Raw genomic sequence first — 26,394 nt, 5'->3', positions numbered from 1 at the left:
AGTGTGCTTCATCACCTGTCTTTCATTGCTGAAAAGGTAAAGGAGTGGCAGCCAACTAGGAGGAAAGTACAGTACTCTTGGACATACTGTTTTGCTAATGATAGAAATACCACTTAAATTCGTACATATAGTTTGATTTTTTTTCTGAAAGAAAACAAAAACCTTGCTTCACTGAAGCCAACAAAGTCATGAGTTTTTTCAAGTAGGCTGACATTTAAGAAGTGCATTGTGGGGCTTCAGCAGGGAGCAGATTAGATAAGCCTGCTAAAGGCAGAAGGATAATGAAAGAAGCACAAGCAGTGGTAGATGGGCATCATATTCCCCTGTCAGTTCATTGAGTGAAACTGTATTTGAGTCGATGTAGGAGAAGGAAAACCGTAAGATGCAGTGTGAAAAGAGGGCAATTCTCAGTATGTGGCAAAAACATTTCCTTTGAAGAGAACAAACAGCATTATTTCTTCTGGCAAGTATGTTGTGAAAATCTCAAACAGATCCCTTTACAAGAACATGACAAAACCAATGAGGAGATGTTGGCATGGACGTAAATGGAGAAATTAATACCAGATGCAGTGAAGGTGAACTGAAACTCATGCCAATGGAGAATCTGATGGTTTGAGTTATACAAAGCAAGCTGGACAGACTCCTGTGCCGCAGTTCCACTACAATCACGAAGTATCAGTTTGTGGAAACTTACTCAGCAAAATTCATCAAACGAAAGGTTTTCAATCACAGTCTATCACTAATTGTTGGAGTGGGAAGCCAAAGTTGAATATTAAGCTACAGTAATACTGGAGACTTCTTGTTGGGAAACCTAGAGTGCATGTAACATGTCTGAGTGTGCACTGATGAAGGGAGTTGTGGTAGCACTAACATTTTGAAGAATCTTTTGAATTAGCAAAATAGGTAGTTGCTGAAATCAACTACTATTGCATATACTTGTGGCTGGGAAGAAAGCATGGTTAAAGATGAGGATGTTGGTGTGATGTTTCACCTCGCCCAATTTTCCTCTGTCAGAAAATTTTTCATCTCTTCCATTATAAGTGAATCTTGGTACGGTTCTTCTGACTGCATTCACCCTCAGTTCTTTTCTGAAAAATAATAGGGCAAATAATTACCAAGAATCTACAGTTAGGTAGGAAGAAAACTCTTAGATTCCAAGGCCACCAGGGACAATGATCATCTAGATTAGGGGTGGGGAAAATACATTTGGATCTGACCCACCACAGCCGAGTCTTACTCTCAGGTGGGCTGCCTGGCCCCCCATGCCACTCAAAGCATGTGGCTGCGGGGGCCAGCGTGTGTGTCTGCCAATGGGAGGTGCAGAGAAGTGGAGTGCAGCAGGCTGGAAGAGGGCAAAGGGGCAGGGTAGAGCAGGCTGCCAGGCCCCCCCAAGAGGTTAGCATAAGCCCTAGGCCACATTGCTCGGGGGAGGAGGCAAGGGAGTAGATTGGGGCAGGGGCAGAGTGGAGACAGAGTGTGGGGAAAAGGGTGGGGCCTGTGGCGGAGAGGGGTGCCCCAGGCCTTATGGCTGGTGTGCTGGAAGGAGTTGCCTCAGGTGCTGCCCCTGCCTCAGGGCAGTCCTGAATCTACAAAAATACGTTTACTGCAGACTGACACAGTCAAGGAACATATTTCAGTTGGACTCTACCTACAGGCATGCTATGCATAAAATTTGTTTGCAGGATCAGGCTCCATGCATCTGGGATGGGAATTCCAAAAGATTTTGGCCTTGCATAACACTGCTGCCACTGCAGTCAGTGTTGAAGTTCCCCTAAATGTCAAAGGGAGCAGAGTTTGGCCAGTGCTGAAAATTTGAGCCCCACGCTGATTGTGTGGTTTGTGTGAATGTGAAAACTGCTGGTTTAAAAAATCAGAAATATACATGTAAAGTTGGAGTGACTTGAACACCTTTATTCCATGTGACACCTAATTTTTGAAACTGGTACAAATGATGGTCCCCCGAAGTCATTCCATCCGTGAAATGAAGAATTACTTGTGCACACAGATCAGGTAACTGCTCACCTAACTGCCATTTGGAGGGGTGTGCAAATGCCCCTTGACCCATCTGAACATTTGTGGGGGGCACACACTGTGCCCCGGCTTTAAAGACTTTGTCAATAATATGCAGGTAGATTATTATAATTGCAAAGGTGATTAATGCTGCAGCAGGAATGCACATGTATATTAAAATGAAAAGTCAAAATGAGGACAAAGTTCCTATGGGGTATAAAACTAAGTTAGCCTAACACCAAAACTATCTTCCAGAGGAACTTAGTTTTAAGAAAGTTGCTCATTTGGGTTTTTGGCCTGACTTAAAAAGTAGCTTGATGTTTTTTTGCTAGTCTGTATCCTGATATTTTTTGAGGATTCAAGAAAAAAATGTGTGTTACTTTCATTTTTATATGCAAACTTGCAAGACGAATGTGCTGTATGCCCATTTTTACAGGGATTTATTTCAGTGGCTGTTTTATAGCTTAAAGGTTTAAAAATAATGGCTAATAAAAGAGAGAAGTCACTTCAACCCCCCTCAAAAATGAGAGAGGAAAGCTTCATGCAAAAGAGGAAACACTGTGTTGGGTTAAAACAGATCAGCCAGTATCTTTCAGGTAATGTGCTTCTTTTAGTCGAGGTCTGAGTTGGATTCTGCTGGCGTAACCGAAGTATGGGGCTGCCAACAGTGAAATGGGAGATGAGATAGGACTAATGGATCATAACTTCCCTTGCAGTAGGGGGCCTGCAGGCAGCCAACAAATGTGAACATTGCTGGCTGGCCAATATTGTGTGGTCAGGGAAGTAGTAGGAATTTTGTGATTCAGCATATCCCAGCTCCATATGCTGTGTACCTCCCTACTCTGCTACGTATACTGCAAGCATGTGCTCCTTGGCACAAAACCAAAAGGCGAATAAGCGGAAGCATCATGATTTGTGCTTACTCAGTGAATCTTCTCTGGGGGGTAGATTATGATGAGGAGGTGTGATTTGGAAATGTATCTATACAAATGTGACTTTTTAACCCATTGTTCCTAGGTATTTGGTCTGAGTTGTCAGGCTATATATTATATATACTTGTGTAGAAAGTGCTGCTTATTTGTATTCCACATATTTTGGTGTTGGACTCAACATAATGTATTGTCTCTTGTGTAACATACATTACCTTTTGCTGTTTCACTTGGTGCAATGCTAACCACAGTATATCATTTTTCTGTCTGCTTTTAGATAATAATGGTCGGGTCTGAAAACTCATAACCCAGAAGAATAGAGGGGATATGAATACAAGCAAAGTGTATTGACAAGATTTAAGCCAACGGATATGGCATAAAAACAGAAATTTGTAAACTACAATTTCAATTTCTCAACAAATAAGAAAAAATGTATTTTAAAAGCATGCAAAAAAGTGGCATTCTGTAGCAGTAAATCAAGGATAAAAACCTCAAACAAACTCAGATCTGAATATTGGGGGTGTAGAGGTAACAGCACCTTCATGAAGAATTAAAGAAACAAAGAGCAATAAATAAGAGGAAATGTAAAATGTGTGTCTTAGGGACATGTTTGAAAAAGAAGCAAATACCCTTAGCAATAAGGCTGTATAGTATGTCCTTTCATGGTACTGTTAGCTAATCTACAGAAATATGCTTGAAAAAATTAATTAGCAGAAGTAATTTGTTCAAAATTAGCTTACCTGAGTATGGCACAGTTGTCACATTTCACTTGAATTTGAGGTGGAGTCATGGTATTTTATCAACCAACACGAATCTATTGTGGAGTAATGACCTGGTGGTTTCACATCTTGCCAATGCTAGGAATTGTGTTTTTTTTTTTTTTTTCTTTGCCATGATTTGTATAATCCATTCACTAGAAAGGTACATGCTCTTTTTTGTCATCATAGAAGCTTCATATCCACCAGGTGTGACACAAGGAAATATATGCCAATATCATTCTTCTTTCTATGAGGATATGTGATGGTGGGGGGAAAAAAAAGAGTGGCACCTTTGAATTGCCAAGAATGAAGCTAATTGCTTATGGTAGCTACATGATAGGAGAAATGAAAAATGCTATATATCATGTGCTTGATAGCCTTGTAGCAAAGTGACTGATGTTAATTTCCATCTTCTCATTAAGATAAAATTGTGAAAATTGGTGTAGTCGTTCATTATGGGCTGCTGAGTGCAGCAGTCTCACAGAGCACCTAGAAATAATCCTCTCATCCGCTAAAGTTCTGACCTGAGACTGTTGAATTCAGTGAATGGTTTGCCATTGCCTGCAGTGGGCTCAGGGTTGGATCCTAAAGTGGTAAAGAATCTTCTGGGTCATCTGAGAAACATGTTTGGATTGTGATATCTCCCTTTCTTACCAAGCGGAGCATCTTAGAGCCAGGGGCTCTCTATGGAAAGGGAAGAGACACGCCTTCCTCTTCAGAATGTTTGAGAGTCAGAAAAACAGATTTACCCATGTTAGAGTGTTGTGACAATTCTGGGGAGCCTTTGGGTTGTTGTTTTATTCTAACCATTCCATGAATATCTAACTGATTTGTTAATGTAATGCTGGTTGCTTTTACTTTTATACCATAGACATTTACATTGTTTGCTGTGCCCCTTGAAGGCAAATCATGTTGCTGATCTCACAGCTTTGTAGTCAATAATGTTTGTATTATTGATCCAAACTTTCACCCTTTTCTTTCTTTCCTCTTGTCCTGCATCCTGGCTAATGGAGACAGCTGTAATCTCTAACAGCACAGATTTGCTGAATGACTGTCCTCATCCTTCTTCATTTGCTCTGGTGTTCATACTGATAAATCTATCAGGCTGAGAGTGGGAAGCAAAAAGTTGAGTTTAGGCTCTCAAGCAATGTTTCAAATTACACAGAATAATCTGCTCCTCACTTTTCCCCTCAGCTTCATCTTGCTGGGAATTGGATCAAGAGATTCAAGTTCTAAGTGACAGATTGTGTCTGGATGTGCCAGGTCAGCAGGGGCAATGAGCCTCTTCCAGTTTCCAACCTGGCATGCACTTTGCTCTGAAGGTTTGAGAAAGAATGGGGAAGGAGATGGATCTACCTCACCTAGTGACTTCCCCCATACAAGGGATTCCCACAGCAGTGTAGTTGGCCAGATTTTCGTAGTCTTTGCACTGCTGGAGAAGTGCCCAGGAAGGCTTCATACCGTGAATCGGGACCTATATATCATATCCTTCCATCCAGAATACTGCATCTGGCCACAGTCTTCTCAAAGCAAAAATAAGTGATTTAGAATGTCTCCCAATAAACCTTGATATAACAGTATTTAGCAACTTGGGAGAATGTCAAAAGCAAACAAACAAACAAACCTCTTACCTGGTGACAAACTACGTGAGAAAGATTAACTATGCCAGAGACATGGTAATGGAATAATGTTATATGTAGAAAGGTTTCATAGATTCCACGGAGGTAAATATTGTGAGTAGAAACTATATGGATACAAGTCTGCAGTGATAAGAAAAGAAATATATTAGTAGGGATATTGTACTGGCCACCAGTTCAAGAAGTACAACTTGACTGCTGCAGAATCTAGCAAAATGGCAATAATGGGAGATTTCAGTTCCCCCTCCCCACAATAAAACAGTCAAGAGGTGGAATCGGGCAAAATTTAGCAAAACAATTTCTCTAAACTTTGATTATTCACTTATTGAAACAGCAGTTTCTAGACTATATAAGAAAAGCTGTTCTTGACAATTGTAAGTAGCAGAGGAGAAAGGAAGCTGTGTTTTGACAATTACAAGTAACACAGGAGCTAATTCCAGAAGTGAAAGTAGCTGAGCCACTGAATAATAGTGATTCCCTTTAATTAGGTTTATCCTCAGAGGTAACCAAAAGGTAGAGAACCAAAAAGTGAAACAATTGTACGAAACTTCAGGTAAGTTAAGGAAATAATATCTGTAGAAGTAGCATGGATAGTAATTGAGGAAACATTAACAGAGTCTCATAATGCATGTGTGAGGCTGAGCAAAAAGGGAACAAGGAAGGTGAGGAGTAAATCAATATGGCTGATGGGAGAGGTTGAGAGGATATTGAAGCCAAGCAGAAATCTAACCTTAGTGAACAGGAACATAAATTGCAGCAGACAAATACAGTATGAAGTTAGAAGTTCCATAGGTTGGCCCACTAGAATCTCCAGAGACTACAGAATAATTAAGGATGGTAAGGATGTTGCTGAAATGCACCATAATTTCTTTGCATCAGTTTTCATCACAGAGCATGTTGGGAAGATACCTGCTGAAAATCTGCACTTTTCTGATACTCTTTGAAACTAAGGTGTCAGAAGAAGTAGAGTTTGGAGAGAATGATGATTTCAAAAGGAATAGGTCATTAGGCCCAGTTGGTATATGTAGTAGAAACAGGAACAGTATGGATTCCTCATGCAGATACCAACCACTCATTAAAATGTTCTAGACTACTGAAGAGTTGTGAATATTGCAGTTATACTTACAAAAGGTTCTAAGGTTGATCTGGGGAATCAAAAATCACTAGGCTTTATATTTGCATTTGGCCCTTTGGTTGACACAATATTTAAAAAAAAACTGGAAGATGGTAAGATAATGAAAGTGTTCTGCAAGTGAAACTTGTGTCCGATATCTTAGCATTATCTGTATGTGTTAATAAAGTAGTGGATGAAAGAGCACTGGTTGACCTAAGTTATTCAGACTTCTAAAACATCCTGCAGAGAAGGTTACTAAATGAACTGATGGTGTGAGAGAGTATTGGCTATAATCAAAACCTGACTAGGAGACAAAAAAGCAAGGGGTAGGATTACATGACAATTTTCATCATGCCGAAAGGTTAACTGTGGGTGCCTCAAGATTCTTTACTCGATCTCGTGTTATAAAATATGTTATTAATTGTCTAAAAGGGAGGTGAGCAGTAAGATAGCAAGTTTTCTAGATGACAGAAGGTTACTTAGGAAGTCAGGACTAGAGAGGCACTTCAGGGAGACCTAACCAAGGTAGATGAATGGGCAACATTATGGCAAATACAATTCGGAGCTGATAAATACGATATAATGAACAGTGGGAGGAAACATATTAACTATTCATACACTTCAGAAGGTGATAAATTTACTGCTTCAGTGTTGGAGTTTCTTGAGTATCATTGTAGGCAACTCAGTGAAGAATGCTGGTCAGTGGATCAAAAGGGAGACCAAGATGTTGGAATGGGCGAAAACTGTAGTGCCTTTACACAAGCTGGCCATTCTCTAAATATTAAGGATCAGAAACGGATCTATTGAGGGAGTCAGATTATCTCACATCTGTCTACTGCAGATTTTTTACACTTTCTGTTGAAGGATTTGGGGACTAGCCACTGTTGGAGAGGGGGCTCTGGACTAGATATACCTTGGTTCTGATCCAGTCTGGCAATTGCTTTGTTCCTGAAGTAGTTTGATTGGTTAAAAGTGCTAAACATTACTTTTTTAGTGTCTGTGAACAGCAGCAGCAACATTAGAAATCGATCTATAGACTTTCCCAAATAAAGGGGTCCTAGATTTGTTTGTTTGTTATATACAGAAATAACGAAGGACCAAACTTCTGAACATGCACAATCATTTTTGTGTGTATCAGTTAACAATCAAGCTACAATGGGATTTACAGACACCAGGCTAAAAAAGGGTAAGAAATGGGGCAGCGCTGGGTGGGGAAGGCCCCCTACCCTACAGCAGCTGCTAATCAAGGGATAGTTTAAAAGGGAACCTGCAGCCCAGGTGAGGTGTGCGGGGGTAAGAACTATAGGATGTGCCAGGAAGTGAGGCTGCTGCCTGAAGCTGTGTTAAGAGCAACTGCAGTTCTGGTGAGGCCACTCTGGAAGTAGCAGTCAGGATTCCCCACGCTTTGGCATTGGTGGTCTAGGAGAGGCCTGAGGAGTGGAATGTTCTCTGGAAGGCTGTAGTGGTACAGACTGTGCTCCAGCCCTGTAGGAAGAGATCCAGCAGGGAGTGTAGCTTGGGGTTGCTGGATGAAAAATGAGATCCCCTTTAATTTAGGCTTTAGCAGATTCTTTTAGCTCTTAAGATGTATGTTTAAAAGACAATGCTCTTATCTCTCATGAATTACAATATACAGGCAAAAACAGTCCTGCACAAATCACAATAACTAACCTAAACTGGGACATTTTCCCATAACCTGCTAACCTGTCTCTTTTTTGCTGTCAACCCCCACTGGCTCCATCCAGTTGTTCTTGTCTTCCAGCAGTTGTTTATGCATCTTACTGGTCTGTTTATATAGCCTTGGGATTTTACTTGTTAGTTGTCTAGTTGGGAGGAAGGGAAAAACATCTAGAGCTAACAATTCTCTCTTGACGCTCTGCTTCACCTTGATATTTGCACAGCCCAAGGATTTTACAGTTTTGACAAATAAACCATCTTCATATTGTACATAGCCCTGAAGCTGTTCCTGCTAAATACTGAAATACTGCAGCAGCATAAAGTAATAAAAAATAAAAAAAGTATACTTTAAAATATTATTTTTTTTCTTACATTTAGAATACAAGAACAGTCACATTTGGGACATCTACTCCAGTATCCTGTTTGCTGACAGTGGCCAGAGCCAGATGCTTCAAAGGGAATGAACACAATACAATTATTACAGAGTGATACATCCCCTGTCATCTAGTTCCAGCTTCTGACATCTGTCAGTGAAACCTGGAGCATGGGGATATATATCTGACCATCTTGGCTAATAGCCATTGATGGATAGAGCTTCTAGGAAAATATTTATTTTTAACCCATTTATACTTTTGGCCTTCACAATGTCTCTTGGCAATGAGTTCCACAGGTTGACTGTATGTTGTGTGAAGAAGTATTTTCTATTGTTGTTGTAAACATACTGGCTATTTAATTTCATTAGGTGACTCTTACTTGTTGTGTTGTTGAAGGGGCAAATAATACTTCCATACCACTTTCTCCCCATCATTCATGAATTTGTAGACCTTTTCCATATCCATCTTAGTTATTTCTTTTTCCAAGCTAAACTGTCCCAGTGTTTCTAATAAATCCCCATACAGAAGCTGCTCCATGCCCCTAACCATTTTAATCACCCTTGTTCATACCTATTCTTTTTCTAATCTCTCTTTTATGAGATCAGATGATCAATAGTGCTCATAGAATTCAAGGTTTGGATTTATATAGTGCCATTATGACATTTTTTGTTTACGATCTAGCCCTTCCTTCATGATTAGTAACATTCTGTTAGTGAAGTATTTGTGTAACACAATTCATTACACAGTTCTCTAACTGGGTGGGCCAATAAGTGAGCTGAGCACTAAAATGATGAGGTGGGGAGTAATCGGCAGTGTTCCATCTAGCAGCTGTGAGGAGAAAAATAGCAGTGCTTGAAAAGATTATTAATTAAGACTAACATTGACACTTTCAAGTACTGTAAACTTTTAAAATAAGACTAATTGGGGGCATAGTGAGTACTTATCCTGGAGTGGCTTCCCAGAAGCTGTGTTCAGGGAATCAGACTGAACAGGCAAACAAATGGTGGATGACATTTCATGTCCAGCACAAGTTGATTATAAAACAGGTATAAATGGTAAAGGAGCTTAGTGTGTACTGATTTGGCATTCAGTGAGCATGCAAAACAAAATGATGTATGCTTTCAGGTATCAGAAGGTTTTTTAGTAAAATAAGCTACTGGCAGGAGGGCATAACTAAACCCAGCTAAAAAGGGAAAATTCCAGTATTACCACTTACCTTGTTTTACAGAGTGGTGTTCACACCCTTCCTCTACCTATACCACCAGACTGACATGCTGAATTTGGCACTGAGATTTCCTTTTAAACCCATGAGACAGTCCACAGCAGGTAAAAATGTTTATTGTTAATGTAAATATATTTATTTTGTTATTTAAAATATCATTATGGTCCAAAATGTGTTCTCAGTAGATCCTATGCAATTATATTGGGACTGATTCATGTTTTGGGTATCTCCACTGACTTCAGTGGACATACTCCAGAGGTGGATCTGGCTTATCACTTTGAGGTGTGAATGAAGGGAGAGTTTAGCTTTCTGCATGTAAAGTGGAAAGATTACAACTGTTACAAAAGCCAAGCTGTCTCTTGGATTTGGACAGGTGCTAGATGGAGAGCACGCATAACTCTAGCAGTGGCTATTTTATGTTGATTGCAAATCAAATTATATGGTGACTTCCAGGTATGCCCTCCTGACATGTGTGCTGTGGAGCCCTAGCCCAGCTATTTTAATGATTTTCACACAGCTTACTGAAAGTCACAGCCAGAGAACAATAGGCAAACATGCTAAGAAATTGTGAAAACTAAATTAGTCAGGTATCACGGTGTGTTTTGTTTTCTGCTTTACTGGCTATTGCTCCTTGGCCATCCTCCCTCTGTGACCTTTACCTTTGCTATTGCTTCTTACTCATAGGCACCTTGTTGGAGTTCTTCAGGGATGAGATGCACTGCTATTAGCTAAACTGTAGCAGTGCTCAGAATGTGCTAGGGACTTCTCATCACAAAGGAAGACAGTCCCTTCTCTGAAGAGGGCACAGTTGAAATGATGGGGACAGAAGAAGGGAAGTGGAGAGAGAGACAGCAGACAAGCAAACTGGTCAGGCAGTTAAGTGCGGGTCTTATTAGTTACAGATTTGTTCGTTATGGATTTTAATTTTATATATATTTTTAAAGTTAAACATACTAAATTCCCCCTTTCCCTCTGTAAATCAGCTCCTGTCCTTTCCTCCTTGCTTGCTCAGCAGCTGTTCCTATGTTTAACTCCTGTAGTTCACCATAGAGTAAAGAAAGGAATGAGTAGATGATTTTGTCAGGTAGTTTTTTGTAGATGCTGTAGAAACAGGCCTTCAGAGAGGATTTAAATTCATGGCTGGAAAATTGAAAGCTTGGTGTTTATTTGTCATCTTGCTAGAAATGTAATAAACTCTGGGTAAAAGTCAGAGATATTACTATCTTCAGGTTGATAAAGTCTGTACGGAAAATACTGCTCAGATCTTTATATTACAAATGTGCAGAATTATAAACAAATAGTGTGGAAGACCAGTTCTTATAAATTTTATCTTTCATTTATGATGTGCAATATCCTGACCATTATTAAACAACCTGAGATGTGGCTAATAAAAATTAAAGCAGAGGCTATTGGCATTCCCTGAAACCCTCTACAGCCTCTGAATTCTCGTTATGTCTAAAATTACTATCTGGGAACAATGTTGGTATCAATCAAACTGTTTCCAGGAGTATTTCCCCCACTCCTCATGGTATCTCAAAACAACAAAGAGAGCCATGGATATACTTGTTGTGGACATATGACAGATACTTTCTATTGGTGTATCTGTGAATAAACAGAGAATGTCAAGCAGCAAACTAACCTTACCCTTATGTCTCACTAGGGGGGAAAAAAAACCAAAAACTTTTAGGAGTTTCAAGCATCTTCTCTGTGGTTCAATTAATACACGATGTTGCATTCCAGCCTGAAAGACATATTGTTACTCAATGTCCAAAGCATAACTTTATTAAATGCCTTCTCCTGAGATGAAAATGCATGCTGCCACTGGTCATCTCTGCTGGAAGTAGTGTGACCAAACACCCTGATACTAGGATGGATTAGGATATTTGCTAAGCTGCCCTTGCAAAATTAAAGTGCCCTGACTCTTCAAATTAGCTATCTGGTCACCCTAGCCCTGGAAACAGATGACTGTACAAGATTCCTGTGATGTGTCTCTGAAGAGGTAAACTCTAAACTTCAAGGCCCACATGTTTGGAGGTATTCTGAGGAATATTCAAGGGCTTCTGGGGAGGTTTGGGTTAGACGGCTCTAGTTTCAGTGTCTTGGCAGTTATATTATGGAATCCCCACTGCCAAGAGAGTGCCTGTCCCCCAAGTGAATGCCTGGAAGCCAAAACTCAGGAAGAGGGCATGAACTTTGGCTAGCTCCAGAAGGTTAAAGCATGTGGGATTTAGTGATTGGATCCCTTCACATGTCAGAGGCCGTGTCTACACTATGAGATAAAATCAATTTTAGGTCATTTAGCCCGAATTTCCAAGTGCCTGTCCTCATTGTAAATTCCATTAACTTGATTTATGGACCACTAAAATCGACATATGGTAAGGTAGTGGGGATATGGCATGTCTTTAAATTGAATTCATTAGCCTCCACAGACATCCCGTATATGCCCCACAGTTCTCCACTCTGTCCTCTTACATCTCTACTGCTCTCAGTTGTGGAGGAATTGGGCAACAGAAAGACCATTATAATTTGGCACCTGCAAGCCCCTGGCTGTATGGTCATGAGAGGCTGAAAAATGTTCTTTCTTTTTCTTTGGTAGTAGCACAGCTGTGGGGTCTGTGCTTCTCTGTATATACCTGCTAGCTGCCTTTTTTTCTGCACTGCCTGGAAACCAACCGCTGGACCCATGTACCATGTGTCAGCTAAGCTGTGGGTGGGGGTCGTGCTTGTTTGGTAGTGTGAGAAACTTCTTTTCAGCCATTTACCTGTTGTCCTGACTGCTACATCCCCTCCTGTGCCCAGCCACATCACATGGCTTGACCCCAGACCAATAGAAGGACGCTTTGCACCAGATGCCAGGGAGATTGCACATGGTGAGTGTCACGATTTTTGGGGGCTGGCTGTATACTGGGATCTTTTAGCTGCCCAGGGCATGTCTCCATTTGTGGTCATGATTTCTGGGGGCTGGCTGTAGCCAGGAGTCTTGTATCCGCCTGGGGGATGTCTTCATCAGCGGTCATGATTTTCAGGGGCTGGCTATAGCCAGGGCTCTTTTAGCTGCCCTGAGCCATACATGTTTCAATGAAGGCAATGTATTAACTATACAGTTACCACAGTTGTTGAAATAAGGCTTGTAGAAGGGGATATTCTTGTCCTAAGGGTCTTCTTTTCCAGGTGCAAACCTGGCTGTAGTCTGGGGTCTTTTAGCTTGATGCATCATTTGAGTTTCAGTGTTACAATCATGTCTACTTAAACAAAAGGGTCATCTTTGGTAGGAGGCCTAAATCCAGATCAAATTCCTGAAAGACCTCCGTGGGCGGTCACAATTTTTGTGGCTGTCAACAGTGTACTGCCTTTTAGCCGCCCTGGGCCATTACTGATGATTTATTTGAGTTTCAGTGTAGTACCCATGTCTACATAAGCATCCTCTTTCCCAGGAGGCGTAAATTAAAATCCAAGCTCAAGATAAAGCCTACACATGCTGTTTCAGTGTAGTGCCCATATCTACTTAAACATACTTAACATGGCAGGGGAAAGAAGGGGATGAAATGTGGAAAGATGGTGTCATCTACCCACATCTACTTGTGAGGCCAGAACACAACAGGGCTCGGGACTGTGGGATAGGTTCCCACAATACACTGCAGCAGCACTGGCTTTAAGCTTGATTTATGCTACTTGTGTGAGGCAGCAGTAAGTCGATTTTTGTGGGGAGCATTTGGGAAGGTAAAGATGCTCAAAATCAAATGGATAAAGCCCAGTGTTAAGAAATCAATTTTAGTAAAATGGATTTTATCTCATAGTGTAGATGCAGTCTGAATGTGCAGCAGGGGGAGCGCTACCAGATCTGTGACATCTCAGAATGGTTCTTGTTCCTTAGGACGTTTCTCCAGTTAAGGTTCTTTGTTGAATGATTGCTTATGTGCATTCCAGTATGCACCTGTTGGAATGCATGATCCTCAGAAAGTTCCTTCCCAGGGCTTCTTGTGGAGCAGTGCAGGTATGAGTCATCCTTTACACAGGGGCTCAGCTGATAGTAACAAAAAAAGAAAGCTAGAGGTATGTTTAAATACAGCAAATAGTTCCCCTGCTCCTAATAAGCAGGTGGAATTTGATTTCCCCTCTACCATGTACATAAAGATTGTAAGATATTTTGGGCCCTTTTTCAGTAAGGCTCTTAAGCATATGCTTCACATTAAACATGAGTCATTTCTTTACAGTCAATGGGTACGAATGCTTTAAATACTTTGCTGTTTCCTGTTTTTCCTGGTATATATATGAATATCACTGTAAATCCTCAGTCCTGAGCTCTGCTTTTTATTGCTGCTGCTGTTAAGCTTTTGGAGCATATCACTTCTACTGTGTTTCATGGGGTTGTGAAGTCCAAACTGGTGGTTTGTTCTTCTAGGCCTTAAGTGTATCTTCCTGAGTCCATCACCTTTGCTGTTACACTGTATAATGTAGAGTTGGCACATTCTATTCCATTCCTTTTTTTCTTTGTAACTTATTTGTTTTCCCTTCTGCTTGTACTGGAAGTGTCTGGATGGCTGCAAGTCATAGTTCTGCTGGCACGTAGATTTTATGAGGTTTTTTGGAATTAGGTTTACAGGCATTGCTTGTTTCCCTTGCTTTGTCTCTTTCAGGCATTTATTTCTTTGTTCTCTGCCATTCTCTTCCCTTGGGTGCTCTACCTTATCTGTTATTAAATTAGTTCAATTTTGGGAGGAAAAAGTTACTTGTCTACCTGAAGCACTGACAAACCTGATGGCATCCACTGGTAGGGTTCTGTTCTTGTTCTCAACTTTCTACTTGTACAAAACCAAATACTTTTACCCTGCCCTGCCTCACTTCTACCCTGAGGCACCACTCACACCCTCTTGCCGCTCCCCACCCTCACTCATTCTCTTATTTTCATTGAGTGGACTTAGTTAGGGGGCTGGGACACAAGAGGAATGAGGGCCATTGTTCTCACTAATCTTTTCCACCCATGTGCAGAATAGATTTTTGATATTCACTGAGGCGTATGCAAAGGTTTACCACTAGTAGAAACAAAGACAGCAAAAAAAACCTATTTGTTGCTGCTCTGCTAATCAGCTGGGCAGCATTTGAATCTTGTTTGTGCTTATATAGTTGCAGGAAACACTGGTGAGGACTCTAGCTGGGGATGTGATCTTTGGGGTGGGGATGAGGGGTTCAAAGAATGGGAGGGGGTTCCAGGCTGAAGCAGTGGGTTAGGATATAAGAAGGGGTGAGGGTTCCAGCTGGTGGTGCAGGCTTTGGGGTGGGGCTGATGAGAGGGGTTTGGGGTGTAGGAGTGCTCTTCAGGCTTGGGCTTCGAGGTTCAGAGTACAGGTGCTCTGGGGTACAAGGGTATGTGAGGACTCTGCAGAGTCTGGGGGTGTGGCTGGAGATGAGGATTTGGGTTGGAGAAGGGGTCTACAGGTTGGGGATGAGGAGTTTGGAGGGCATGGCTGAGGTATGGGGTTGGGGCCTGGGATACCAAACCACTCATCTCCAGAGCCTGTACCACGGGCCAGAGCCCTCATCCCCTCCTGCAGCTCCCTACAGCAGGAAATTTCTCCTATATCCTGAACTTCTAATTTCTGGCCTCTCTCCAGAGCCCACACTCCCAGCTGGAGATCTCAGCCCTCCCGCATCCCAACCCTAATTTTGTGAGAATTCATGGCCCACCATGAAATTTCAATACTGAGATCTGACTCTCAGGCCAAAAAGTTTGCCCACGCCTGATTTATAACATGTTAGGTTGGATGTGTTTAGCTTCAGCTGGCTAGGTAGCATGATGGTAGCTATTAAAATCAGAAGCTGATGAAGTATTCTGGTTTAGAGGATCAGTAAAACAACAGTTTATTGCAGGGCATAGATGGCTACACTGAATCATCTTGTGCAATCACAGGATTGCTCAGGTGACCAATGCAAAAGTTACGTAAACCTAGTGTTCCCATCACTTCACCTGCTGCATAGTTGCCCTGACTGACTGGACCAAGATTGTATGCCAAATTAGGAATAAATCCTACAGAGGTCCAGCTGGCTGGAAAAGATTTGTTTCATGAAAAGTTTGCTGTTTCCATTTGGAAGCAGAATGAAACCAATGTCTTGATATATTTCATGGAAAAACAAGAGCTCTCCATTTTAGAATAATCAATGTCCTATGCTCAGGACACTTGTTAGAGCTGTCTTGAAACTGAGTATTCCACATTCCAGGTTAGTGACCTAATTGTGGGCTTTCTGCTGTTCTGGATTGGACTGGCTTATCTATCTGGTTTTGACTAGAAATTCCATCTCGGATCTGAGAAACAGTTTTGACAAATTGGCACTTTCCAAAGAAAAAAATTGTTTGGTTGAAAAGTTCCCAACAAGCATTAAACATACTGTGTTACCTCGGGGAAGAGGGAACGACATCTTACGCTGACGGGCAGACTATGAGGGGGTTTTTGTTCTTGGACTCTAGTACTTGCTGGAGGGTGATGGTACTTTCATCTAAGTTTCTGGTGGTGGGATGAATTCATTAATGTGCTTGAGACAGGCAAACAGGATTTAAGCCATTAAGTGTTCAGTTTCAGTTTCACATGCAGATTATAGGGTTTCATTGTTCATCTGTGCTTGTATAAGGATCAGAATTTCTGATCTGGTCATATATCCACACATAGATTGGCTTGAAGACAACAGGATATTATAACCTCTTAAATTTTGTTTGCTGCAATATAACCTTTCTTGTCTTTTTTGGAGAGATTGTTAAATGCAAGTGATGTATATTGCCATTGTGCTACTGGGTACAGTGGAGCTGACAACCATCGCAGGCCTGGGGGCAAGGTAAGAGGGGAGCCTGACTCCATGCCCAGGAAGGGGTGCGGCCAAGGGTGGAAGGGATGGGGCCTAGGGAAGTCAGCACTATTGTGGCACTGAGCCCTCTTCAGATCTAGGCAGAATGGCTGAGCAGTGCTGCGAAAACGTTTAAAAGGGGCCTAGGGCAGCTGCTCCCTTTGCGCGTGTGCACGCGCTCACACACACATATACACATTGGTGGGTCTGATTGGGCACTAATTTTGTTAGCTTTGGGAAGAAACTTTTAAAACAGCACTTCTTCTCTGTGGTAGTTGTCAAGGTTAGTAAATATCAAAACTGCAAAAAACTCTGAGCTTTGGAACAATTCAATCTTATTCTTGAGCTAAATTCTCTGATGGAATCAGGAACCACAGTACAATTGAAATCAATGGGGTTGTGCCCGCTAAAGCAAGCCATGAATCTGAGCATGGCTGTCAACTTTCAAGAGGGCAGAATCCAGAGTTGCATTTAATTGAGTTGAACTGTCCCCACACTGCGCTCTTTTTAGAGATTCATTAGGCCTCAACATGAATATTCAGTGGAAGTACCACTTGGGAGCATGGACAATGCAAGAAAGTCCTATTTTCATTTTGCAACAAAAATAATGAATTACTTCTGTCATCTTACTCGGAATGCTTCTTTTGGAACTATTCCATAACGATAAATCAGAGTCTGAAATATATATAAAAAAGTTGCCAAATAGATATCGGGTCACGTTTTTTTTTTACTTCCAATATGTAGGCTTATTAAATTTTGGTGAACCTGAATTAGGCACTTAAAACAACTGCAGGAATCTGAGGGATTTTTAAAATTTGTTTGATGTGGTTAAGGACAAAATTAACAGCATGATCCAAAGGCTATTGATGTCAATGGAAAGACACTCACTAATTTCCAGCAGCATTGGATAAGATCCCAAGATATTTTTTTCCAAAAGCTTTTTAACTGACTTATTGGGTGGTTAATAAGCTATTATAACAGGTTTCGCTTCCCTAGTCTGGCACACTCAAGACCTCAGAGTTCCCTAACAAGAGATTTTGCTGGACCAGGGGAGGTTAATGCCCTCTGGTCCCTGGCTGCCTCTGTGAGGCTGCCAGGAGGCCATCTGGGCTTGCCTTCCTGCCATGGCTGTCTGGTCCAGGAGCATCCCTGGTCCTGATAGATGGGGGATGTTGTTGAATTGGAGGGTGACAGTTTTAGGATAAGCCATCTGGACTTCTAAAATAAGCATGTCGCTGATTGAACGTCTATGAAATATATTGTCTTTAAATGGTGATTTGTAAGGCGCTGAATTTTGTAAATGCTTTTAGCACTCATACTTAAAAATGTGGTTCCTTTTTGCAGGTATTTTTCATGTAAGGTTCAGTTCAGCTTAACTGTGTCTTGGTTTAAAAGCAGAATATCCTACACAAGATTACAGAGGCAGAAGACTTGCTCCATGCTTGCTTAAGTAATTAATCAAAATTATTTGTTGCAAGAGAATTTTCAGAAAAGAAAAAAAGTCAACATCTTCAAAAGTAACCTGTGAATTAAGCTTCCACAGTGGCTTTCCAAGATGGCAGAGTGTAGGCACTGACAGTTGGAAACACTGAGAATCAGCAGCTGTTTTTGAAAAATTTGGGGGCAAACTTCCATCTACCACATGTTTAGATATGTATTTTGCAGCTGGGCTCACAAATATAAATGATAAAACTCTTGCAAAGGAGCCTGTTCTCCTGAGATTTTCATCCCAATTTTATTGACTCAGGGTTTGTTTAGTTTGGAAACATTAGAAATAACCACCTGTTCTTATGCATTCTTTTTCAGATCAAACCTTAACTCTCCACCATGCAAGTTATGTCATTGCTAATTATGACTTGCATTTATATTAGAAGGACAAAAAAGGGAACTTTATATTGTTTCTTGTGTCATTATATTGATTATAGGTCAGTCCTTACGCACTTGAGTACAGTGCAATGCTGCACAAAATAGATATGCAACAGTGATAATATTCATCTGTATTATTTACACTCTTCATCAAAAGTTCCACGCTTCTACTCCTGCGAGTGTGACTCATCAGATTTGCCTGCATGCATCAGATAGACCTTCCTTTTTCTTTCAAGCAAAGCAAGTTGGATATTTAAATACTTGTGAAATCACTGCTAGTGAATAATAATGATTTGACCAAAGATATATTGTTGAGAACATTACTGTTTTAAAAATTCATGCAGAAGTGTTCCTTTGTGAAGCTTAGATTTTTGTACCTAGTAGTATGTGGAGAATAAAACAACTCTCACTTTCGTAAGTTGAAATGCTTATATAATGCAGAAATGTAAAGCTTTCATCATGTGCAAACCTGCTGATGTGGGGGAGGGTGGGGTGTTGTAAAGTGGGCAAGTGCCCTGGGGCCCACTGATTCAAAGGGGCTTGGGGATCCTGTCTGCTGTGCTGCTTGCTGTGGCAGTGGTAGCAGCCAAAGCTTTGGGCCCTTGAAATTGCCACTGGAGTGCAGCGCTGCAGAGCCCCAGACTGGGTGCTTTGGGGGGCAGTGAGGGGAGGGATCTGTGGTCTGGGTGGCACCCACCTCTTCTGCCCATGGCCCCACCCCTTCTGTGAGCACAGAGCCGCACCCTCCCAGTTAGGCACCCAGTGAGCCTGTCAGCTTGCTGGCATATGCGGCTCTAGGTACTTCTGGTTTTTAATAGAATTGTATTAGCATTTAATTAACATGAAAGTAACATTTCCAGAAGCAAACTACAGCATTAAATTATTCCAAATCATTGCATGGATTTCCCATTTTAAGAACTGGATATGTACATGCTTCATTAATGTATTATGTTAATAGCGTTGTTTATAGCCATTAACGTTATTTTATTAAGGGGTTGTTCGTGCACTAGCCTTCACCTCTTGTGATTTGTGTTCACATTCTGATGGTGGTCACGACTAAAATGAATATTGTCCTTATTTCCAATTCTGTGCAGTTTGGTAAACATGCTAAATAGTCTGCAGTTTGTGTTTAGACTACAAAGAAAAGGGTGATACAAGTAAAGATTATGTAGTACATTGGTAGAAGAGAATGTGGGAACTTGCACTGTGCATGTTTTAAGACTGCTTATTCATCCATACATTGTGAGCCTTTCGGAGTGAACAGTAACAGCGAGGTAGCTGTGTTAGTCTGTACTCCAGCAAAACAAAGCAGCAGAAATGTAGCGCTTGAAAAATTAATAAAATGACTTATTCAATGATGAGCTTTCGTGGGACAGACCCACTTCTTCAGATCAAGTCGGTCTGTCCCATGAAAGCTCATCACCAAATAAATCCGAATTCCGTCCACACAGTTGATAGTGTACGCTGTGGAAATAGGACATACAGGAATGGTTTTCTTTTCCTCTCTCTGCATTATTTACGCTATAGGGAAGGAAAATGAAAACTTGAGACAAAGATGCATTAAAATGAAAAGTCAGTTCATCATATTGTGTATTTCATTTGTACATATGGTAGCTCAGTGTAGATTGCGGCTGAAATCAGGGGAGTCATAGATGAGAATTGACTTACGGCTCTTTGTTCTTCAGACCTTAGCCCCAGTTCTACAAAATACACTGAGATTAGCTGGCATTAGTTAAATGATGGTTTTACTAGTTTCAAATCTTTTTACATGTCACTAAAATCTAACCTAAATGTCCTAGTTCCCTAATTGCTTGTTCTGTTTCTTCCTTATCTTTGTTTTGGCTACAGGTTGAACCTCTCTAGTCCCACACCCTTGGCACCTGACCAGAGCTGAACACGAGAATTTACCAGACCAAGGGACGTCAATATTGTCTAGCGGCATTACCAAAACTTCCACTGTTTACTGGGCTCTTAGAAGACATTTAGGGGTAAATTAGAGCTAAATAACACAGAACGCTGAGAGCCAAGACTGGTGGCTGTGAGCAAACCTTATGTAACCTTATGAAACTTGGCCATACCCTTGATGAGTGGTTATCCAGCTAACTCAAATCATGCCAGATCATGGATGTTGCTGGATGAGACAGTACTGGACTAGAGAGGTTCAACCAGGATTTCAGGTATTACTCCTAGCTTGTGCAAAGACAGAGAACAGGATTGTAGTAAAGGTACAGGTTGATTTAGGTTATAGTACTTCTATGCTTTTTATGCTCAATGCTATTTGTGCTAAATGCATACTAATGCATTTAGGGTGTGGATAATGCATATTATTTATATCTGTGCTAGGCATTCTGTGTTGGTCAACAATTGGCTACCATGATAAGATGCACTAGTCTATTCAGTTTTCAGTGGTGTTACACCAGCAGTGAATATGCCCCTTCTGGGATGCAGGAATTTGTCCACCATGTAGCTTTTTGTATTTCTGTATCATGTCTTTTTTTTAATGAGTTGCACTGATATTTCAGTTGACCCTGGACTTATGGGAGATGCCACCCCTACATGTTTAGATACTTAAGGCCAGATTCTTATGCCCTTATTCTATGTTGAATACAAATTTGCTTTGAGAGGAATATCATTGAGACTGCTTAACCAGAAAGGTGCCAATCCTCCCATTTATAGTGTGCAGGCGATTGGTCCTCTGTACTGACACAAAGCACCACCAAAATCAATCTTTGTTTTACTTGCAGGATCAGGTCAGAAGGTGTTACTTAACATAAGAAAAGATGCAAAATCTTGCCTTATTAATTAATTATGGATAAAATTGCAGTTAGAGTATCTGTAAAGTCATTTACCCCAAATTAGCATATTAGATGACCATGCTATAACCTGTTCTCAGTACAGAAAATGCCTGCTGTATCTCAAATGGCATAATGTGGAAACTCTGGGTAAATGGTATCAGAGGGGTAGCCGTGTTAGTCTGGCTCTGCAAAAGCAACGAGGGGCCCTGTGGCACCTTATAGACTAACAGAAATGCATGAGCATCTGACAAAGTGGGTCTTTGTCCGTGAAAGCTTATGCTTATACATTTCTGGTAGTCTATAAGGTGCCACAGAACCCCTCGTTGCTTCTGGGTAAATGGTGGCTTTCTTATAGTCACTTCTGTAAATGCATTATTATCAATTGTGTTGGATCACATTATGGAAATCTGTTTAAATTACTTTCTATAAATGCTATTTATCTGCTATATTCTCATGTGTTAAGTATATTAAATTAATTTGTACCTGATTAAAGCCTGCTTAATCTATTAACCATTTTCGTTATTAAATTATTGAGGTTGCTTTAATTTTACATTGTACTGAATATAGTCTGCCGTGGTATACAAGTACTTTCTCCCTAATAATATTGAGCTGTGTAGTGTACTCTATTCAGGGCAAGATTATTACTGAAATAATATAAGAACATAAGAATGGCCATACTGGGTCAGACCAAAGGTCCATCAAGCCCAGCATCCCATCTGCCGACGGTGGCCAATGCCAGGCGCCCCAGAGAAGGAGAACAGAAGACAAGTGATTTATCTCCTGCCATCCATCTCCTGCCCTTGTTATGAAGGCTAGGGCACCATACTTTATCCCTGGCTAATAGCCATTTATGGACCTGACCTGCAAAAATTTATCAAGCTCTTTTTTAAACCCTAATAGAGTCCTGGCCTTCACAGCCGCCTCGGGCAAGGAGTTCCACAGGTTGACTGTGCGCTGTGTGAAGAAAAATTTCCTTTTATTAGTTTTGAACCCACTACCCATCAATTTCATTTGGTGTCCCCTAGTTCTTGTATTATGGGAAAAGGTAAATAATTTTTCTATATTCACTTTCTCCACACCATTCATGATTTTATATACCTCTATCATATCGCCCCTCAATCGCCTCTTTTCCAAACTGAAAAGTCCCAGTCTCTCTAGCCTCTCCCCATATGGGACCCTTTCCAAGCCCCTAATCATCTTAGTCGCCCTTTTCTGAACCTTTTCTAATGCCAATATATCTTTTTTGAGGTGAGGAGACCACATCTGCACGCAGTACTCGAGATGTGGGCGTACCATAGTTTTATATAGGGGAAGTATGATATCTTTTGTCTTATTATCGATCCCTTTTTTAATAATTCCTAACATCCTATTTGCCTTACTAACTGCCGCTGCACACTGCGTGGATGTCTTCAGAGAACTATCCACTATAACTCCAAGATCCCTTTCCTGATCTGTCGTAGCTAAATTTGACCCCATCATGTAGTACGTGTAATTTGGGTTATTTTTTCCAACATGCATTACCTTACACTTACCCACATTAAATTTCATTTGCCATTTTGCTGCCCAATCACTCAGTTTGCTGAGATCTTTTTGTAGTTCTTCACAATCCCTTTTGGTTTTGACTGTCCTGAACAACTTGGTGTCATCTGCAAACTTTGCCACCTCACTGCTTACCTCATTTTCCAGATCATTGATGAACAAGTTGAACAGGATCGGTCCCAGGACTGAGCCCTGGGGAACACCACTAGTTACCCCCCTCCATTGTGAAAATTTACCATTTATTCCCACCCTTTGTTTTCTGTCTTTTAACCAATTCCCGATCCATGAAAGGACCTTTCCTCCTATCCCATGACCACCTAATTTACATAAAAGCCTTTGGTGTGGGACCGTGTCAAAGGCTTTCTGGAAATCTAGGTATATTATGTCCACTGGGTGCCCCTTGTCCGCATGTTTATTAACCCCTTCAAAGAATTCTAATAGATTAGACAGACACGACTTCCCTCTGCAGAAACCATGCTGACTTTTGCCCAACAATTCGTGCTCTTCTATGTGCCTTGCAATTTTACTCTTTACTAGTGTTTCTACTAATTTGCCTGGTACTGATGTTAAACTTATCGGTCTATAATTGCCAGGATCTCCTCTAGAGCCTTTTTTAAATATTGGTGTTATATTGGCCGTCTTCCAGTCATTTGGTACCAAAGTGGATTTAAAGGATAGGTTACAAACCACTGTTAATAACTCCGCAATTTCACATTTGAGTTCTTTCAGAACCCTTGGGTGAATGCCATCTGGTCCTGGGGACTTGTTACTATTCAGCTTATCAATTAATTCCAAAACCTCCTCTAATGTCACTTCAATCTGAGTGAGTTCCTCAGATTTGTCGCCTAAAAAGGCTGGCTCAGATTTAGGAACCTCTGTAACATCTTCAGCCGTGAAGACTGAAGCAAAGAAATCATTTAATCGCTCCGCAATGGCACTGTCTTCCTTGATCGCTCCTTTTATATCTTTATCATCCAAGGGCCCCACTGCTTTTTTAGCAGGCTTCCTGCTTCTAATGTATTTAAAAAACATTTTACTATTGTTTTTTGAATTTTTGGCTAGCTGTTCCTCAAACTCTTTTTTGGCTTTTCTTACTACATTATGACAGTTAATTTGGGAGTGTTTATGTTCCTTTCTATTTTCCTCACTAGGATTTGACTTCCACTTTTTAAAAGCTGCCCTTTTCTCTCTCACTGCCTTTTTAACATGGCTGTTTAGCCATGGTGGTTCTTTGTTAGGTCTCTTACTGTGTTTTTTTATTTGGGGTATACATTTAAGTTGGGCCTCTAGTATGGTGTCTTTAAACAGTTTCCATGCAGCTTCCAGGGATTTTAGTTTAATTACTCTACCTTTTAGTTTCTGTTTAACTAGCTTCCTCATTTTAGTGTAATTCCCCTTTTTGAAATTAAATGCCAGAGTGTTTGACCGCTGCGGTGTTCTTCCCAACACAGGAATATTAAAAGTTATTATATTGTGGTCACTATTTCCAAGCGGTCCAGTAACAGTTACCTCTTGGACCAGATCCTGCGTTCCAGTCAAGACTAGATCGAGAATCGACTCTCCCCTTGTGGGTTCCTGTACTAGCTGCTCCAAGAAGCAGTCATTTAAGGCATCAAGAAATTTAATCTCTGAATCCCGTCCTGAGGTGACATGCACCCAATCAATATGGGGATAATTGAAATCTCCTATTATTACTGTGTTTTTTATTTTGATAGCCTCTCTAATCTCCCTCATCATTTCAGCATCACTATCACTGTCCTGGTTAGGTGGTCGGTAATATATTCCTAATGCCATATTCATATTAGAGGAATGAATTGTTATCCATAATGATTCTATGGAACATTTTGATTCCTTTAGGATTTTTACTTCATTTGATTCTATATTATCCTTCACATATAGTACCACTCCGCCACCCGCACGACCTGTTCTGTCTTTCCGATATAATTTATATCCCGGTATGATAGTGTCCCACTGATTGTCCTCATTCCACCATGTTTCTGAGATGCCTATTATGTCAACTTCCTCCTTTGATATGAGGTACTCCAGTTCACCCATCTTATTAGACAGACTCCTAGCATTAGTGTAAAAGCATGTTAGAAAACTACCACTATTTATATGTCCGCCTTTCACAGACGCGGTGGATTTTTTTATGCACGATTGTTTCACATCTGATCTTGCCCATATATTATTTCCCACGTTCCCTATCTGACTAACTTCTAGGGAATCCCTGTCCATGGAGCCTCGTGTAAGAGAAGTCTCCGTCCGATCCAGGTGCTCCCCCGCACCAATCGGCTTTCCCCCACCTCTTAGTTTAAAAACTGCTCTATGTCCTTTTTAATGTTTAATGCCAGCAGTCTGGATCCACCTTGATTTAGGTGGAGCCCATCCTTCCTGTATAGGCTCCCCCTACCCCAAAAGTGTCCCCAGTTCCTAATAAATCTAAACCCCTCTTCCCTACACCATCGTCTCATCCACGCATTGAGACTCTGAAGTTCTGCCTGTCTATCTGGCCCTGCGCGTGGAACTGGAAGCATTTCAGAGAATGCCACCAAAGATGTTCTGGATTTCAGTCTCCTTCCTAGTAACCTAAATTTGGCCTCCAGAACATCTCTTCTACCCTTCCCTATGTCATTGGTACCAACATGTACCACGACGACCGGCTCCTCCCCAGCACTGCCCATAAGTCTGTCTAGATGCCTCGAGAGATCCGCAACCTTCGCACCAGGCAGGCAAGTCACCATACGGTTCTCCCGGTCATCACAAACCCAACTATCTATATTTCTAATGATGGAATCCCCCACTACTAAAACCTGCTTCTTCCTAACAGCTGGCGCTCCCTCCCCCGGAGAAGTATCCTCGGCACGAGAGGATACAACATCACCCTCTGGAAGGAGGGTCCCAACTACGGGATGGTTTCCCTCTGCTCCCCTTGACTGCTCTCCTTCCCTGAGCCTTTCATCCTCCGTAACAGCCTCAGGACTGTCAGATTGGAGGTGGGACAGCCCTACTATGTCCCGGAAAGTCTCATCCACAAACACCTCTGCCTTCCTTAGCTCCTCCAGTTCAGCCACCCTGGCCTCCAAAGCACGCACTCGGTCTCTGAGGGCCAGGAGCTCCTTGCATCGAGCGCACACATACGCCACCCGCCCACAGGGTAGGTAGTCATACATACTGCACTCGACACAATAAACAGGATAGCCCCCACTCTGCTGCTGGGCTTCTGCCTCCATTTCCTACTCTAGTTATATACGAGGGTTAATTAAATGTTTCAGATAGAGGTTGTTATAAAGGATTTAGTTTAAGGGCAACAGAAGTAAGTCACTGGCTCCCTCCAAGCTCCCCCTCTAAACTCCCCTCTCCAAACTCCCTCCTGTTAGCACGCACCCTGTTTGCCAGCACCCGGTCGCAAAGCTCCCTGGTCGCTTACTAGCAGGGTTTAAGTGCTCAGCCTCCCTGATAGCTCCTCCCTCTGCCTACAGCTCAGCCAATCAGCACACGGTGTTTCAATTCAAACCTAATCAGCTTCCAACTGCCTGCCTGCCTGCCTGCCTGAGCACACGGCCTTTCAAACAAACAAACACACACTCAGCTCAGCACTCCAAACAAACAAACTCCAAACTCCAAACAAACACACAAGCC

The 26,394-nt window shown here is 41.4% G+C and overlaps 1 protein-coding gene across 3 annotated transcripts in view; it reads left to right on the top strand.

Moving 5' to 3' along the window:
- CCDC85A (coiled-coil domain containing 85A) overlaps positions 1–26,394 on the top strand; it is a 164,902-nt gene that overhangs the window by 57,401 nt on the left and 81,107 nt on the right. Inside the window, exon 3 of one of the 3 annotated variants that reach the window (XM_074988497.1) lies at positions 20,270–20,327. The exons of the other annotated variants lie outside the window; for them this stretch is intronic. Within the exon in view, the coding sequence (XP_074844598.1) occupies positions 20,270–20,274 (5 nt within the window). The 3' untranslated portion in view covers positions 20,275–20,327. Of the gene's footprint in view, positions 1–20,269; positions 20,328–26,394 lie in introns of those variants that run through there. 3 annotated transcript variants of the gene reach the window in all.

This window comes from Carettochelys insculpta, chromosome 3, assembly GCF_033958435.1.
Source record: "Carettochelys insculpta isolate YL-2023 chromosome 3, ASM3395843v1, whole genome shotgun sequence".
Taxonomy (NCBI): domain Eukaryota; kingdom Metazoa; phylum Chordata; order Testudines; family Carettochelyidae; genus Carettochelys; species Carettochelys insculpta.
The sequence above is the reverse complement of the archived record's forward strand: the minus strand, read 5'-3'. Positions and strand labels throughout refer to the sequence as shown.